Source organism: Camelus ferus, chromosome 3 (assembly GCF_009834535.1).
Source record: "Camelus ferus isolate YT-003-E chromosome 3, BCGSAC_Cfer_1.0, whole genome shotgun sequence".
Taxonomy (NCBI): Eukaryota; Metazoa; Chordata; class Mammalia; order Artiodactyla; family Camelidae; genus Camelus; species Camelus ferus.
Window position 1 is genome coordinate 75834492 of NC_045698.1, and position 19577 is coordinate 75854068.

At 36.4% G+C, this 19577-nt stretch overlaps 1 protein-coding gene across 1 annotated transcript in view; it reads right to left on the reverse strand.

The window, feature by feature from the left end:
• Positions 1-19577, reverse strand: part of TMEM232 (transmembrane protein 232) — a 197190-nt gene that overhangs the window by 138642 nt on the left and 38971 nt on the right. The window contains exons 9-11 of the mRNA XM_032476482.1: positions 17508-17662; positions 4619-4742; positions 3415-3664 (exon numbers count right to left, since the gene is read on the reverse strand). Of these exons, the coding sequence (XP_032332373.1) occupies positions 3415-3664; positions 4619-4742; positions 17508-17662 (529 nt within the window). The remainder of the gene's footprint in view (positions 1-3414; positions 3665-4618; positions 4743-17507; positions 17663-19577) is intronic.

A 19577-nucleotide genomic window follows, 5' to 3' on the forward strand; every position in this document is an offset into this window, starting at 1 on the left:
ACTTGCTTGAAGGGTAAAAGTATAAGAAAAAAAAATTTCAATTAAGTATAAAGAGGCACTCCAGGTTCTGTATATCACTTTCCCAAAAGACAGACCTGTCCTCTCCAGCAGTCATGTTGGCAAGGCCTGCACTACTTTTGAAGCCATCTCTTTTCAGAGGTCTTAAAGGAGTGGTAAGTATTCTCAATGATCATGCATCCAGGACAACCCAGACAAAAGACCAGTGATGCTACAAAGAATCAAGTTATGATGAATCACATCAACAAAACTTTGAAGCCCTATCACTTGGTAAAATATTTGACTCTGCGTACGTACAGTCATGTCAAGTAATGGCTTTTCAAAATGGTAGTGTCTGATAACAAAGGCCAAAAACCCAGCACGAACATGAGGAGGAGACCAAAGTTTATGTCCACAGGAGGTACATTCTCTAGTTCTGACAGAGAAGAAGAAAACCGTAGAATTTTCACACATTCTTGAGAGGTCCTTAACAAAACAATCATCAGATGATCAACTTACTTTAAACATTTCCCACAAGAAATCACAAAGATGCTGTAAGTATTGAGAGTTTCAGAATACTCAGAATTATTAATGAGATGGATGACACTAGGATTATTTATGGCTTGTACAAGAAGTTTGATGTCAGAGAAAATGTACTGACTTCTGACAGCAGAGGAGGCAACTTTGATATGTCTATCCTCCTTATTGAAGATCAAACTTTTACAGGTGTTTCACAGCTGGAAACATCTATTTTCCCACTTTGGTTGAAAAAATAAAGACAAAATACTGTTTAATTATTTCATTCCTGAGTTCAAGTACAAGCATAGGAAGGACGTCAGGGATAGCAAAAATATCCACCCATCGCCTCTGTACCACTTGTGAATGTTCAAAGGGCGTCTCCTTCCAGAACTCAGTCTGTTAGAAATTGCCTTCTACCTGTTATAATACCATCAAAAGAATAAAATGCTGCCACCGTGTGATCTGTGGAGAGGGCTCTTTGATCCATAACATTATCCAGTGGTTGGTACAATGAAATTCAGAAACTCCTACAGCATTTATTCAATAAGTAATCAAAAATATCAACCTTAATGAGACTATCACTTATACTCCAGGTATCTGGGTAGCTAGCTCACGTAGGGACACACACCAGGATCTCTTGTTTCTTGAAGATCACATTTTTCTGTTGGTGTCGAATTCATACCAAGCAGAAACAAGTGTGCTCATTCAGATTTATAAAGATAAGAAAGATAAGAAAACAATAGCCAAGGATGACTAGAGCTTGACAAGTCCAAGCTCAAAGATAGTTCGCTATAATGTGTAGCACTGCTCAGAAGAAAGCTCACATAAATGGCAACAAAACTCTCAAGAGGTCTGCTGTTGACAGAGGGAAAAATGATAGGGAAAGTGAAAAATATTTGAGCTGGGAAGGTTTGGGGGTTGTTGTTCAGTAGGTTGAGCAATATAATGCTGCAGATAATAAGCAGAAAAGCAAACGTCTCTTCCAAGAAGTCACCCAAATTCTGTGCCTGTGTTATCAAAGTCTAGTCTTCAGGAGAAGATGAGAAACTTCAAAGAAGGATCAACAATAAGCAAATGAATGCACTGAAATCATCAACTGGCTGGGAAAAAAGAATCAGACTGCTGAGAAGGAAAGAAAATGTGAGTATCCACAGAAAGATGCAACCTCATCATCGTGAGGTTTTATCAGCACTCAGGGGTCACGGCCAGAGGAAGGATAAGAGGTTTCTAAGAGTAAAAATCCTCCACGTGGAAGAACATCTTCTGAACCATCACTGAAGAGAGCACTGAAAGAAGAGAGGAAACCAATTCTACACACCTAGACAGAAAAAAATTGGAGGCCCCAAATTTTTATATGAATCTGTCTATGGCAGGTTAAAAAGCCTATGTTGAGCTGCTATATAGAAACACTTCTAACCATTCTGAATACTTAAGAGTGTCAATAGCCAAAGAAGAGAACACCTCTTCACTTTATCTGTACTATAAACATGGGAGAAATACAATTTGCCTACTAATGACTGAAGATCTACTTAAAATTGGAACTAATAGTGGGGAGGGCACTCAGTGGTAGAGGGCAGGCTTATATGCATGAGGTCCTGGGTTCCATCCCCAGCACAGCCATTTTTTAAAAAAATGACACTAATAAAAAATAAACACATTCTTCTTGAAACGTGGGGAAAATTCAAGCACACTGCACTTTGAAATGATAGGTTCCAATCTACTGATTAAACCAAAAGTATACTGAAAGTAATTTTTAAACAGTGAGCCAGTTTTGAGGAATGAAATTAAAATCTGCGACCAAAGTCTTACTATTTAAAATTACATTCAAGCATAATTTACCCCAGATCAGTGAATTATGGTCCAAAGGAAAGGCAGTATTCTTGCCTCCTTCCATACTCTCAAATAATCTTGCAACTATATTTGAAATTCAATAATTCATTTAATTACATAATAAATCCACTGTCATCACTGCACACCTACTCCGTGCTAACTACTATGCTGGAGTGCTGGGTTAATACAAATAAAATTCAGACATGATTCTCCAGTCTCAATTATCTCATAACTTAATGGAAGTGAGAGTCACACACATAACAGACTATAGTAACTTATAGACCACAATGATATTCATAAAGAAGAGTTGTTGTCACCCTAAAGGGACATCTTTGAATTAATATTGTCCCCAAAGTGCCCTTTTAAAAACAAAAGTATTTTACTGTCATAACCCCCATAAACAACAGTAGCGAGACCTTTGGTCTTGAGACACAAGATAGTACATTTCAGTGGAGTACAAGATTATACTGTATAGCACAGGGAAATATATGCAAGATCTTATGGTAGCTCACGGAGAAAGGAATGTGATGATGAATATATAGATATGTTCATGTATAATTGAAAAATTGTGCTCTACACTGGAATTTGACATAACATTGTAAAATGATTATAAATCAATAAAAAATGTTAAAAAAAAAAGAAAAAAAGATGTGAAATGTGAGGAATGTACCACAATATTTGAGTGACTGAAGAGAAATGCTCTGGAGATGGGGGGAGAAGAGAAACAGGAAATGCCTAGAGGAGATGGAGAAGACGGATGACAAGGCTTTACGAGGAAATGAATAAAACAAACTTTATATACATTTCATAAGTTTTCCTAAGTTCCTCTCTTGTTTTCAAGGAATATAATTTGAATCATAAATCAACTGATTCTAGTTTACATTTCAGTTGTTTTTAAATTGTTGATCACAATTTTCCATGGTATAAAACAGACCTCCCAAATTTGCAGAAAAGTCCTACTGAATTTAAAATTATTTCCCACCTAGAAATGTTAACTTGTCGTAAAAGGCTCATTGTATAGAGAGATATCTTAAAAATATTTCTCAAGTAGAAAAATAATTTACTTACAATTATCCGATGTTTTTGAAGAGAAATATTCCAAAAGACCTAAAATACTTGTTTCCTTCAGTTCTGGCAGTTCTTCTGATTTTTCTGTGAATAAAATACCTTGTGAACTTTCACAGTCACAGAAGCCAATGAAAGCAGTTTTTTGCAAATCAGAAGTGGCAGCATACAAGCAGATTTCTGCAAGAATTGTTGTGTATATGTAGACAACATTCCAGGCCCAGGAAAAACTGTCAACCTTGCAGCTTTCTTCCTAAAATGAGAAAATAGCTATTAGAAAATCAAAACATGCTCCTTCATAATGAGGAACTATACACCGTACTTATCTATCTTCAAATTTTATGGAGTTGTTAAAAGACCATAACCAACTAACATTTCTAAAATGCACTTATTAAGAACAAGTCTCCATAGATAAATTACATAAAACCTAGTTCAAAGAATAAAAAATAAACATAGCTAAAAAGTATACAAGGAACAACTTTTCAATTTCCTTAGTAATCAATGAAATGTAAATTAATCTAATGAGATACTATTTTTCATTTCATATTGTAAAAGAACCTTTTTTATATAAAGCTCAATTCCTGTGTGTGTACTTTTATACATTATTTTCACAGAAAACCAAGAATATTATGTCTTCTGGAGAGGAATTTGGACAGCTGTCCTAAGAATATTACAAGAAAGTTCATAGTCTGTCACTCAATAATTTAATTTTATAAATCTATTCTAAAGAAATAGTCATAAATGCAGATAAAGATTTTATGTATGAGAATACCAGTTTAACATTATTTTTAATTAACTGTAAATTGGAAACAAGCTCAATCTGCAACAGAGAAATGGTTAAATCTCATCCCCCTTGAAATGTAAACCTTAATATGTAGTGACAATGAAAAAATTTTTAAATAGGAAGCTAAACCATGTATGAATACATGACCTCAAGTTTATCAATGAAATTTAAACCCCTTTTGTGTGTGTGTGCATGTGCATGTGAGTCTAATCTAGTTCTCTATCTCTATCTACATCTATATCTATCTGTTTATACTGGGACATATGGTAAATATGCATTTACTTTTATATTTAATTAAAATTATCATTACAAAGTTATGCTCATTATAAGCTCTAATATGATATACAGTTAAAGTAGTGGCAAAAATAAAAACTGCTTCCACTTAGGTGTTTTTGCACACCTAAATTAACAATATGCTGTTACCTGATTCAGAACAGACATAATGCTTGAAAGAAAATCTCTCATTAGGTCCATTAAAGCTTTCAAGCAGGCCATGTTTAATTTGGCAGCCTCCCCAAGGACCAACAAAGCCAGTGCTGACTCCAACCTGGAAATTTTATGAACAAAACAAACGCTTTAATGTAAAATAATAATAAATGATTTTTTAAGGAAAAAAGTAATAGGCCAGAAGAAATGACTATCCTGGTTTACCAGATAAATTTACTTTCAATAAAGACTCGTATTGGTCAATCCTTCATTATGATACAAGTTTACTGAAAAGGGCCACATTTCGGCAAGATGTTTGAGTTCAGAGCAGTGTTCTGACAAAACTCTAAGAGTAATAAATATTACGAATGATCTCATTTCTTCGTGGATCCTGTATAACAAGCAATCAAGCGCTCTGGCTCCAGTGTCCTCAAAATCTCACAATAGGTTTTGATTCTTAACCTTCTGCAACTGATTCCAATGGGTAAAATTCAAGAGAGTGTTTTCTTCTCAAAAGAGAACAAATTTTTTAAAAATGACATTCCTAAATACTCTCAAAGTTCACCGTTACTTGATTTTTACAAAAATGCAATTTCTCAAAATAAACTTATTAGCCATAAATGTACATACATTCTAAGACTTTCAGGAAACTATACATTTAGTGGTACTGTTACCCAATTGAAAGAGATGTAGTTCGAAGCGAACTGATAATAATGCAAATATAAAATTGCCTCTACCTAGAGCTACATATTGCCTTGATTTCTAAGTCACTATTAAGTTTAAAAGTTAGTACATTTTCAAATTATATTTGAATTTCACAGCTGTGATGTTTCAGGCCAGTAAGTCATGTTAATCATCATCTTCAAAAGAAACACCTCTAACAATAAAAAAAAAAAAAAAAAAAAAAAAACAGAAAAAAAGAATTCTTCATATTTGAATGGAGCTTTACAGAGCTCACGTAAATTATCTCTTGGATCTAAACCACAATTCTTGACATGTTCAAGAACTTTTTACATCTTTTTTCAATATCAGAAAACTAAGACAAATAGATCTGGGCGATTTGTTCAAGTTCATTTTTAAGCCAGGTTAACTAATAACTGGTCTTCTCCCATGTGTGGGTATTTCCTATTTTTCAATTTTGCTTTTAGAAACTATTATTTAAGTACATTAATATTTAATCTTAGTAGTACAACATTGCCTGTTGCCCCCCTAATATCATGTGTCTCCTTTTCAGAACTAATGGCAAAGTGCTCAGGTTAACATTGCCTCAAGATGGAAGCTCTCTGTATCTTGATGGGGCAGTGATTACACGGGTGTATGCATTTGTCAAAGATCATAGCTCTGTATACATAAAATCTGTGAATTTTACTGGATGTCAATTAGACCACAATAGAAATTTTTTTAGAATATTAACTCCCCTGACTCCCTTGAAGTTCAGCCATAAATATAGATTTGGTCAATGAGATATAAATGGAAGTATATTATGAAATCCTTCTATATAATCTGTTTTTTTTTCTCATTAAGAAAAAAGATTAAATTTAGGTTAACAGGAGCTGTTTTCTCCTTTGCTCATCCTTTTCCTCCTGCTTGGAATGAATACATGATACCAGAGGGTCGAGCAGCTATCCTGCAACAATGAGGATAGAAGTCACTTACTAAGAAAAGGAAGCTAGAAGAAGCTTGGATCTTGAGGATTCCCTTAAGCATCTGCATCGGTAGTGCAAGCACTGCTTGCTATATGCAATAAATAAAGCCCAGTTTGGTAATCCAGTGCTTTTGTCAGGTGACTGTTACATGCAGAAGAATTAAATCTTAACTGATATACTTAAATGATGTTTACAAGCATGAAATTTAGAGTCAGAAAAATGAGAGATGGAATCTAAGCTCTGCCACTAACTAGATAGGTAACAAAGGGCAATTTGCATACCTTATCTAAATCTTACGCCACCATCTATAACGTAAATACAGCAAAACCTACTTTTCGGAGACTATTGTGAGATTTAAATGAAAACATATAAAATGGCTGGATTCAAAAGGTTGAACTGAACTGAATTACAAAAACGTTATTATTTCAAAGTCAATGGATATGAGTTCAATAACCTTTTTTATCTAAGATGGTGTCTGAAGAAAAAGGTCTAGATGCTCTCTGAGGTGAATAACTAGTCATCCATTCCCCAGAGTACTCATCACCCATACTTCACAAGGTCAAGTAAAGGAAAGGACAGTCTCAGAGTTCACAAAACTTTTTCCTTGAATATACCTAACAGTCATTAGGTCTTGTGCCTTCTGTTCTCTTTTAAGTCTGGAAGATTGTCACTGACCTAGGGCACTCTCACTGAAATGTGAATTGAAAAAGATCCATCAGTGTCAGCCCCCTATCGAGAAAAATGCTTCACCAGAAACACACTAACACGCTATTTTCTATCAGTGCTGCTGATTTCAAATTTTTCTATAAAGGAAAATGCCTTTGCCAAAAATAGAAGCATCAATACTTACAAAATGAAGTTTGTTAAAAATCAAAACTGAAAATCAATGCATGTAAGAAAGAAGTTTTCAAACTGGATTAGGTCAGAAGTTTTAATACAGTGCTAGCTTCTTTGTAAACTCATCGTAGTACACCAAGTCTCAATTACCAGTACATTGACTTGGTTTTACAAGCTTTGAAATCAAACACGTATAAAGTAATTTACAAGTACTTTAGACATCCCCCTAATTATGTGAATAAAGAAACTAAGGCAGAGGTTTACTGGCTTGTCTAAAATAACATAGTTGCTTGGCTCAGTTTACTTTTCTGCTTTTCTTTTTTTAAACTGTTAAAATTAATGTCAATCATTGCACACCTAAACAGTACCAGACATGGATTTGCACGTCAGTTAGCAAGATTCCGGTTCAGTGTTTCTTCTACACTAATAATAGCCAGGGATTTCATAAAAAGCTGTCTGTCTTCAAACTACCTTGTAAAAAAGTTAGAAACATCAGCATTCAAAACAGTTTTCCTAGGTTCTTCTTACTGTTTCCCTTATGACTAATTATTTTAAAAGAATTAGAATGTCTCTAAGTTGCAACCTTTGCACAGACTTATTTGAAACGTTCAATAGATATTTCAGAAAACAATGTCAAAAATCCACACAACCTTGAGACTGACAATGAAAAGAGACATCAGTAACTCACAGAGAATTTCCACAAACCATAAAATCGGTGGAGCTGGATTAAGAACAGCAAGAAGGAATACCCACACGCCACTTAATGAAACACAGCAGCCTTGTTCCCCAAAAGAAAGAAGAAAAAAAATTAAAGAAAAACAAATGATCTTTCCTGCCTACCATGTCTTTCACAGAAACAAGAAAAGTGCAGCCAGTCCTTTACTTGGAGGTGCTCAGTTTGTAGGGAGCCAGAGTGTTATCCCTGTGCCTTTTTAACCTCATTTCTCCATACTGGTCCACAGATGGCAACTTCCAGATGACGGAACAGTGCTTGTGGGGATACGTGTGTAGAAGGAAGCGGGGGAAGAGGAGTGCTACACTGGGAACACTGGAGTGCACTTTCTCCTCCAAGGGCAAACAGCGAAGAGCAGGGAGAAAGCAGAAACGTTCCTGACGATATGGCATGTTGAGAGTTGTAGCTTTTAACAACTCTGTCATTTACACTATGAACACAAACCTTTTATTTTAAATATATCAAGCTTTTATAAATTCTTCCTAGCTCTGAGATAAGTAAAATAGAAAATGGAGGAGGGAACCCTACATGAGACCAACAAAAAAATACATTACAGCAAGGGCTAAGGAGCATATCAGTCTGAATACTGAGAGTATTGTACCTCTGAAAATGACTTCTTACAGGAACCAGAAGACATTTTTACAAGATTCTTCAGCATCTTTAATAAAGCCCAGGATAAAGATGTGACACAAAAAGCCTTAATGCTGAGATGAAAGGTAGCATAATAAGAAAACAAGAGATTGCAATGAAATTAAAATGACAAAAAACACAATTTAAATCCTTAACAAAAGGAGTTAACTGCAAAAATGACATTAGAAGGGAGCAAACTTGAAAAATTCTTCAGTAATTTAGAGGAAGATAACCACTGGCAAACTGAAACCCATGACTAAATCCTATTGAAACAACAAAACATAAATCAAGAAAAAAAAAATCTGTAGTACCATAAAAAATCAGAAAGAAACTTTAAGGACTTTAAAGTTATGAAGAAAATAGAATTCAAATGAAGGGAAACCTTTCCAATGCCAAGAAGTTTGATTTAAAATGTAACACAGGCATATATGGGTTTTCCATCATAAGAAAAAACCTAAGCACAGGCAGGCAGGCAGGAGTTGGGAACACATGTCAACAGTAAGTAATCAGTGGAAATCCTTCACGAAGTGTAGGCCAGTAGACACAGCATTTGTCCACAGCTTCACATAGTCGGGGCTTCTAAGTGGAGGATTTGTCCCAACAGCTTCCTAAGAAGGTCACTGAGACATAAGAGGACACCATCTACCTCTGGCTACCAAATTACAAAAGTGCTTCTAAAAAATGCCGGATTGAAGAGAAAACAGGAAAAAAAAAAAAAAAAAAAAAAAGGCAGACTGCTTTTGAGCATCTCAAAATAATTAAAAGGTAGGAAACAACATAGCAACATTTAGAGACTTAAAGAGGAAATTTAAAAAAAAAAAAAAAACTGAGCACAGAAGCCTATTCCCAGACAATGTCCATTATACTTTTTAGGGGGAAAAAATGGTAACAAATGTTCTCAGCCAAGGATTGTGTGTAGTCACAGCCTCACCTAATGAAATAGGTCACTCAGAAATTCACTCAAGCCAACCAAGAAATGAACAGCATTTAACAACTTAAAAAATGGAAATCCTAGTGCTAAACAGCTGACAGTGAGTGGGAAAAAGAGATCCACTTTAATAAGTCAAAATTTTATAAATCTGATTCAAAAATTAAACATAAATACATAAATCACTCCTTAAGGAGACAACAGAATGTCTTAAACAATGATCTCACATAATGTTATCAGCAACTGAAGATTATATTAACAGGCTAGGAAGGGGAGGATTGGTATGAATAAATTAGGCTCAATCTTCATTACACATGGAGAAGAGGGCAGTCAGAATTTCTTTCCTAATTTTGACCATTTAAGAAAACTAGTTCAAAGAATACATTTCTCTTGCCAAAGCCCAATTTCTGAGACTCAGAAGGGACGGACTACATGAAAATCTAATCTTCAGCATGTCTGCTTTCTCCTGTGTGGAAGATTTCATTCTGGGAGCATTGGGGAAGGTGGTGGGGAAGAAGGAAGGGATGGAGTGTGGACTAGCGATGGAGGTACAAGTGGTCATTAATCATCTTCTTCCCTCCAGCCCAACAGACACTGGGTCTGCCTGTATGACTCGGTGGTGGTAATTAATCCCAGTAATCTTTCTATCTTCGTTTTTGCTCTTCTTTTTTTTTTAATCATGGCAAGTTAAGAGACCCAGATTGGAGCTGCAACCCTGTGGCATGTAGAAACAGTTCCTCTTAAATAATTTTAAGCTGGAGAACAGTATAATCATATTTATGTTGTAACCCTGGCAGCAGAGAATGACAGATTATTGAGGAGGAAACATAAGGCAAAGAGAACAGCTAATAAGCTACAAGAGTCACAAGACAGTAAGGGCCCAAACTAAGGTGGTGACAGTGAGAGCAGGGGGACAGTTCTGAAATGTAGTAGTCAAGGTGTCCAATTCGGTTAACTTAAGGAGAGGACATGTGTCAGGTACTGAGACAGAAATTCAGTAGGTAGAAGTCTGGGGAAAAAAGTTAATTTGGATCTGAACTAGCAGGAGATTCAGAGCATAAACAGTGTGTTCATATTACTGAGCTTATTTAAATCTCTCAACAGCTCGTTGAGATGGTTACTATCTCCATTTAAGTGCTGAATACTGTTCTTAGAGGCCATGTGACTCAATCAAAATTGGACAGGTAGCAAGAGATAACATTCAAACTCAAGTCTTCTGATTTGAGGTTGAATTTTTTTTTCCACTGCACCATAAGGTAGCAAAGCATCGACTATGTATTTACCCTTGACAGACTAAGGGTTATATTTAACTCAGAGGATCGAAGGATCAAGAGAAATCCAGGAAATGCATCAGAAGACTGAGGACCTACACTGACATCTCAGCCCATGAAGAATGAGGAAGATTACTGATGAAAACTTTTGTTTGAACAGTTTTGGTTAGACTCACGTGAACATTCTAATTCCTAGGGTTCAGGGACATAGACACTGTGGATGTCATTGATGTGACCAGAAGTAAAGGCCTTGCTGCCCATAAAAGCAGTGCCTCTTTGTTCAATTTATTTTGATGCAAACACAAACACTATGTCTGGAAAACACTTGCCATGGCGGTATAATATTAAATTGTCAAGCTTTTTTGGAATACATTCATGGAGCGATTAAATCAGCTATTTTGCTTTGGGAGATATAATTTTATATGTTATACTGCTCTACTGAAATGCCATACTGCATTTCTCAGCAGTCTTCATTGGCTAATAATTCAATTATAAACACAATTCATTATTTTCACGTTAGATTAGAAAGCCTTTTGCGCTGGCTTGATCTATCTCCCCAGAGCAAATGGGGCAGTTTATAAAAGGCCAAACCACAGGGTGGAGCATCGAGAGTATGAAGCATCATATAAAATTTAACCATATTAAATGGAAATCTGCCTTACAGCAAGCTGCTTGTCTGCAGCACAAGGCAGCTAAACTTTCAAGATAAAGGCTGGTGTATGATACAGGGAGGGGCTCATGTATTCTCATTTTCTCTACTTTTTTGCCGTGTTTTATAATTTATTGTTCTTAGTGCATTTCCTCTCCTCAGTTTTCTCTCTGTCCCCCATCAAGCAGAGGTTGCTCTAATTCTGTGAGTCCTTCCTTGGGTCTTTTCACGGCTCCTGGAGTTGCTCTTTTCCAGCCTCTGCTGAAACCACTTGCTTCTGCTTCTTTTCCTTTTGTGTGTATGACCTTTATAAAGGGGGTTATAAGAAGTCAAGTAGGGATATACCTGATATCTGCTGATGGTAGCATCAGAAATGGGCAGAGGAGAACCACTAACTAGCAAGGGCCCAAGCAATTTTAGCCACTATTAATGAAATTTCCTTTGATCAATCAGTTGAATGGTCTCTCTCTGCATTTTAAATCTCTGAACATTTTTCCATCATGTGGTACTTTACTGACATGCAAGGGAAATGAAATTGCTCACTATATTATTCTTATTAATAGTCACCAGGCATTGAATTTCAGGTACTAAACCAAAGGTATCTTCTACCAAGTGTCACAATTCTAAAGCTATCTGGTCCAGCAAATCCTAATGAAGTCTTAATTTACCAACAGGATCTGATGCCTCACTATTTCTGTTTCATTCTAAATACATTTAGATCATTTTGAAAATTTTTCACTCCCAATCTTAAGAATATGTAAGACCACTATTAAAGTTGCCCCAAAAATGAAAAAGCATTTCTCATTTGATTTTGATAATTACATCATAGTATGTTTGGTTTGGTCTGAAATAATGACTTCTTAAAAGCTGTACAGGCTAACACATAATTAACTTAAATACTTTGTAAGAAGAAAAGCTAATTTTTTAATAGTTGGTATAATGTTATCACTATAACCAACAGAAAATTTGACTAATGGAGAAGTTAGTCCAATTGAGAACTTAAAAAAGACATTAATTTTTTTAATGTCAATGGTTTATTTTTGTTTACTAGAGTCATCATTTTGAAAAAGATTAAATTCTTTTCTTAAAAAAACAGTAATTGTAAGAAATATAGGGAGGTGTCAAGAAGGCGGAGTAGAGAGACTCATAGCTTGCCCTCTCCCACAAATACACCAAGAATTAATCTACAAGCAAAACTGAATCGCACGGAACACCTACTGAACTCTGGCAGAGTATCTCTCACTTTGAAACCAGGAGGATTCTAACAAAATTCAGTAAGAAAAAAGGGGGGGGGGGAGAAAAAAGAAAAAAATCAGTGCAGGTACAGTCGTGCACGGAGGGGGCAGCAAAGGAAGAAAGGCACCTTCATGCTGGGAGGCCCCCTCTCCAGCCAAGAGGTCAAGAGGGATGGAAGCGGAGCTTCCGAGGCTCAGAGGAAAAAGTGGCAGCACTTGGCAGACAGAACTAAGATAAACTGGCACAGAGGCTCCCTGTGATCCCCAGCTCTAGAAGCGAGCTGGCAGGGACAGGCCAGGACTGGCTGCTGGAGACCTGTATGAGCCCAGGGAGAGGGCTGGGGCCCACTACACAGAGGCAGCCTCGGGGGACTAGAGGGAGGTGTGAGCTCTGGCTTGGGGTATGGGTGGAACAGAACAGCCTAGGAAACCCATAAAAAAGCACCACTGCTGGTGTGCTTGGGGGGAAGGGGCACAACACAGCCGCCCTATAGCCCCTGTCTCTGCTTGGCTCCAATGTCGGTATGTTCTCAAGAGAAGAGCGGTGGGGCTCGGTCATAGCTGTTGCTGCTGCATGGAGGTGGGAATGAAAGCTGAATCCACACCCAGTGGCCCTGCAACTTCACAGGCAGGACTGAGATTTGTTTACAGCCCCAGGCAGAGAGAGTAGATTTGCTCTTTCTGGACCCTTTGTGGATCTGCACCTCTGGGAAGAACAGGCAGTGAGTGGAGTTTTGGTGCATAGCGGGCACAAGCACAGTTATTTACAACAGGCCAGCATACCATACTGCACTCGGCGGCAGGCCTGGGGTCTGAGCTGACCCTGTGGCACACCACAGATTAACGTGTGTTCCTGCTCCCTACAGTGGGTCCCAGCACCTGACATTGGCAGATCTGTGCTGGTGGTTCCTGGGGCCCAGAACCTGAGGGACACCAGAGTGGGCAGCCAACATGCCCACAGCTAAGGCAGGGACAAAGGCAGCATCAACAAAGAGTACTTTCTAAGCCCGCATAACACGTGACAGACATCACCACAGAGGGCACCTCCCAGTGGACATCTCAGAGGTATATTCACCAACTCTGCTTCCCAGCTGAAGTGATCCAACCTGCCTACCACACTCCGTGGCTCAGAAACAGGTCTAGAAGCCTCTATTCCAGCAACAGGAGTAGACCCAAGCCCCTGTCAAGGCTGTAACAACTACAGAACAAAAAAGGAGGCCCCGCTCAACAACAACCATCAGGGCAGGCTCTGATCACCACACCAACCGTACCCCCAGTCAAAGGGATAACAGCCAACACACACAGCAGACAAGACATGGCAACCATCCATACTAAGAACAGCCCTTGCAACAAAACTACTAGACACACACCATCTACACAGGAACACTCCCACTTTAAATAAACACAAGCAAAAAATAAAACAGCCCTTCAAGAACACAGTAGAAAACTGATACTCCTAAATCCATACAGCCCAAGAAATATAAGTAAAATAAAGAAGCACAGGAACCACTCCCAATTAAAGGAACAAGAGAAGTCCCCTGAAAGAATGAACAATGAGATAGACCTTGACAGCCTATAGATCATGACTTCAAAAAGGGGGTGATAGAAGCACTGAAGGAAATAAGAGAGACAGAATAGTAAAAAAAGGAAATAGAAATTATAAAGAGGAGCCAATTAAGAACAGAAAACTCAATGGCTGAGGTAAGAGCTGAGCTAAAGGCAATCAAAAGCAGACTAGATAATGCAGAGGAATGAATAAGTGACTTAGAAGACAGGATAACAGAAGTCACCCAGTCAGAATAGCAGATAGAAAAGCAAGTAAAAGCCAATGAGAGCAATATAAGGGACCTATGGGATAATATAAAATGTGCCAACCTACACATAATAGGGGTCCCAGAAGAAGAAAAAGAAAAGGGGATTGAAAAGGTACTCAAAGAAATCATTACTGAAAACTTTCCAAACTTAAAGAAGGAAACAGATTTCCAAGTATAGGAAGCACAGAGGCTCCCAAACAAGAAGACTCTAAATAGACCTATACCAAGACATATTATAATTCAGATGGCCAAAGTTAAAGAAATGATTTTAAAGACAGCAAGAGAAAAACAAAGAGGTACAGGGGAACCCCCATAAGGCTTCCAGCTGATTTCTCTTCACAAACACTGCAGGCCAGAAGGAGTGGAAAGATCTATTCAAAGTCCAAATGAGAAAAGGCTGCAACCTAGAATACTCTATCTGGCAAGACTATCCTTTAGAGTGGGAGGAGAGATCAAGAATTTCACAGACAAGGAAAAACTAAGAGTTCAGCAACACTAAATCTATCCTAAAAGAAATACAGAAATGTCTACTCTAAATAGAAAAGCAGCAGGAAGCTATAGAAATGAGAAAACCGTAACTGGAAATGTGATAACTATAATGAGTTGCAAGAGGATAAACATGAAGATGTTTTAAAAAAAATCAAAATCATCAAAATCATAAAAGGTGGGAGAGAGGAGCAAGAAAATACAGATTTCTCTCTCTTTTTTTTTCTTTCCCTTCATTCTTTTTAGGATGTGTTTGAGCCTACAAGACTATCAGTCTAAAGCAAACAGATAAAGTAAGGCATTAACGCACTTGAAACACAGGGTAACCACAAATTAAAAGCATACAATAGAGTCACAAAAACCAAAAAGAAACCAAACTAATACAAAAGATTATCAAACCAGAAAAATACCATATGATATCACTTATATGTGGAATCCAGAAAAAAGACAAACGACCTTACTTACAAAATAGAAAGAGACTCACAGACATAGAAAATCAAGCTTATGGTTGGGGTGTGGGTGGAGGGATAAGTTGGGAGTTCAAGATTTGCAGATACTACTATATATAAAATAGATAAACAACAAGTTCATACTGTATAGCACAGGGAACTATATTCAATTATCTTGTAGTAATTCATGGTGAAAAAGAATATGAAAACAAATATATGTATGTTCATATATGACTGAAGCATTATACTGCACACCAGAAATTGACACAACATTGTAGATCAACTATACTTCAATTAAAAATATATTTAGAAGAAGTATAATCAAAACTATTTGGCAGTGCTCTTTTAAACAATTACTTTTTCCTTTCTATTAGAAACAGTCACTGTGTTTCACTATTTCTTTTTCAATTTATCCTTCTGTTCATTCAGCATTATCTTCACTCTGACTTCCCCTCCCACACTTGATTTCCACAATGTACTCCCAGAAAAAGAGAAGCCAGGATTCAATGACAAGATGCCTCAAAGCAGTTACCTCCTTAATAATGCAGCCAGAATGACAGTGGGATGTTGTACTGAGAGAGTGCTACACTCATCCTGGCAATTTGGTCCCAGTCACTAGTAAGACTAATAAACTTGGCCCCAGTTTCTCCATTTGTAAAGTAAGAATAGCCTTGTATTATCTCCAACAACCCTAAATCTATAAAATACTAAATTTAAAAAAAAAACTATCTTAAACAGAAATAACTGAAAATTAAATCAATGTTGATGCAATATAGTAAAACCAAAAATTGGTTAAAGAAACAATTCCTTAACGTTCAGAATTAGATACTCTTAATCAGCCATTTTTACTATCTCAGCACTTATCTAAATGTGTTTATTTGGTAATTAGAGTATTTCAAAAATAAATATGACAAAGTAACACGATACTTACTTTTACATGTTAAAATATAATTTGTTATTTTTAAATCAAGTTAGTCTTCCAAGAGTCTCTCAAGAACTAGTTTTTCTAGTTGTTTGTCCTTTTGAAAACTAAATTGTATATCCAAATCCCCTACAACTTATTAAGTTGTCTGAAAGAATCCATAGCTTTCAGAATACCCTAATTTTGCACCAATGAGAATCTCTAATTTTTGTTGTACTTAGCTGCTCTGTATTAACATATATTTATTAAAATTATATTCTGTATTGACATAATATATTTTATTTGCATTATGGTTTTCCTATTTAAGGATACTATCCTTAGTTTTTAAAGGTAAAAGAATTATAATCTCTGTTAACTGCAACACTGAGTAGGTTTCTCCCATCAGACCCTGAGACAGAATAAGTTCTTGATTAACTGTCTTCTAAACCAGGCAATGTCTAGGAAATTAGGCAAGCTCTAAGCCATTCTCCAGAAATCTTTACTTGGTCTAGAATCCCCATAACTTCCCAATGAAAGTGGGAAAACAGCTTTCATTCATAAGGAATGCACCAGATTCTTAGAATTTAGATATACTAATTGGTTGGTGCAGAATGGGTGCCAGAGCTTTAAAAACTAGAATTTTAAGAAAAACTATCACAATTGGATTTGCAACTTGCTATGGCATGACAGATTATTATTATTGTTAGTGGAAAAGGAATTCAAATCTCTGACTGTCCTCAAAGATTGGAAAGAAATACCTTCTGATCAATTTCCTCAGAAATACTCCTTTAAAACTCTTTTTTCCTCCATTGAACCCATGCCCTCCTTTGTAGTAGTTTAAGATTTCTTTTTCCCCTTTTCAAATTAACGTACGTACAGGAGGAAAGTAACACTTATCAGTCAAGATTCATTTTTGTTATACTTTACAAGTAAGGCATAAAGAAAGAGCATCTTAGCATATTTCCTCCAAGGATAATAAACTGTACTTCAGTGGTGTTTAACAACTTGGAAAACAAAAGGATGTTTTAAATGTAGGAATGAACTTCTTATCAGTAACAAATTTCCTTTAATAGAGACAATCACTGCAATATGCTCCTCTAGTCAAAAAAAAAAAAAAGATAAGAACAATTTATTGATGAAATGAACTAATACAAAATATATAAATTGCCCTTGCCTTTGGAACTGAGATTATAAATTTTTTTCATAGTCAACTAAGGTGTGATTAACATTTAAGTACAAAGGTTATTTAACATTTAAACACAAAGGTTTCTCCAGGAGTTATTTTGGATTTATAGGATCCCTCTTACCAGCATTTTTTTTGAAGCTGTGTTTTATGAAAGATGAGATGTTCAAGCACCTTATTCAACTGAGGACTATTCTCCTGAACACAAGACCAGGCAGCAACACAGTGCCAGAGCAGGTGGGTAATTTCATATTGTTTCTGATTAAGTTGCAAATGTTCCTGGAATTCAAATATTAAAATATATCTGAGAAAGAGTTCCTTGACTTGAATAAACTTAAGAATATATTTTAAATGTGTATTTTCTTCTACTTCATGTTATGCCAAGTGGAGTGATTTACTCAAATACATTTCTGTAAGTATACATAGTTAACCTGAACCTAGTGTCTTCATATATTGTCACATGGATGCCTTGTATTCAATGACATTAGTTCTACAGCAAGACAAAAATTCTGTATCCTGTATGGGACAACTACTACATACAACTGTGCTTCTTAAAACCTATATGACTTAGTTCTCCCTGACACCCAGGGGAGAGGATGGGGAGAGTCTGACTAATGATCAAACAGCAAATTAGGTTTTAAAATGTGGATTTTCATGTAAGGACCAAAATATTGCCTAGCTGGACATGATCAATGTCTGCTCAGTAACTATTCTAAAACCTTAACAATTCAGAAAACAAATGGGCTATTTATCTGTTTTTCCCTTAGAATGCTTCCTAATAGTTGCATAGATTTAATTGGTCTACTAAAATAATTTGTACAAAGAAACTTGATTTTTAGACAATGATAACATAGCACTAGCATTGCATTTTAGTCAACCGTAAAAGTTCAAATGCACATCCTATGATGTATACTCAAATTACTAACTTAGCTGATATTTTATTCTTTTATGCTCAAAAGAAACACTTAGATTCCAAAAGACTCCATAATTTTCATTTTTTATACAAAATTACATCAAGACTACAATTTAAACAAGATTTTCATGTTGCGTACTTTTAGAAGGCCACAAGCTCATAAATTTGAAACTAAGACATTTTAATTTCTAGTAAACTGTTAAGTCCCACAGATGTGTACTCATCTACCTTATGTCAGGAACTCAGATGCTGGAAATAAAGGCAGGAGTAGATAAAGTTTCTACACAAGGCTACTGACTTAGGGGAACAATCTCCAGAAAGGCAAATGGAAATGAGTCGGTGTTTGGAATGTTAGAATACTGCACAGAAAAGCTTTATTTGAAAATAATGTAAGACATCAGAATGAGACATGCAGACTTCAGTAGATGCACATATTTCATCCGAATAACTCTATTTTTTGCTTTGTGGTAGAGTCTCCATCCAAAATAGAACCCATATAAATGAAATTATTTTCTCAAATTGCTCTAGAAGCCTCGGCCTGGATGCCTGACATCCCTCCTGGTGCAAACATTCTGAATACATATATACATAGATATGTTTTGAAACCTGCGGATGCCTTGACTAACTAATTTAAGACAATCAGCACTTCTTTTTCCCTTCCAATCATGTACACTGCATGACTACATAGACTATTCCGTTAGGTCAAAAATTCTCATTAACAAACTGATGCACCTTCACCAGAGAAAACTCCCAAAAGCATTTGGCGAAGAAACGATCAGGATTTAGATAATGAACAAGATTTAAGTTTTCTTTCCAGTTTTATATGATACTATTTTTACTTATCATTGAAAAAGAAATAAAGCAGCCTCTGATTTCCCAAACTGATTTGATATCAACATTATTACAAACTGGTCAGGCGCTTACAGCCAGGTCATTTTGTTCTCCTGTTGGATATAAACTCACACAATGTCAACCTCAGGCAATACTACTCTGAGCCTGTGATAAATAAATAAAGCCACTTGATTTTTTCCTAAGCACAGACAAAAAGTCACTGAGCCACCTACAAAATCTCAATCAGAAATGCCCCTTCTTTCTGACAGCATCAAATCTAGAGAGAACCCCTGCTTCTTTAAAGCCTCCCCCAAATCACTCAACTTAAGTCCAACTCCTATAAAGATTAATTCTAGCACCCTCTGACTGTGAAATCACAGACTTCCCAGAATGTGTGCTCTCTCTCTACCACAAATAATAAAGCCCATTTGCCCAGCTGCGCACGTGCTC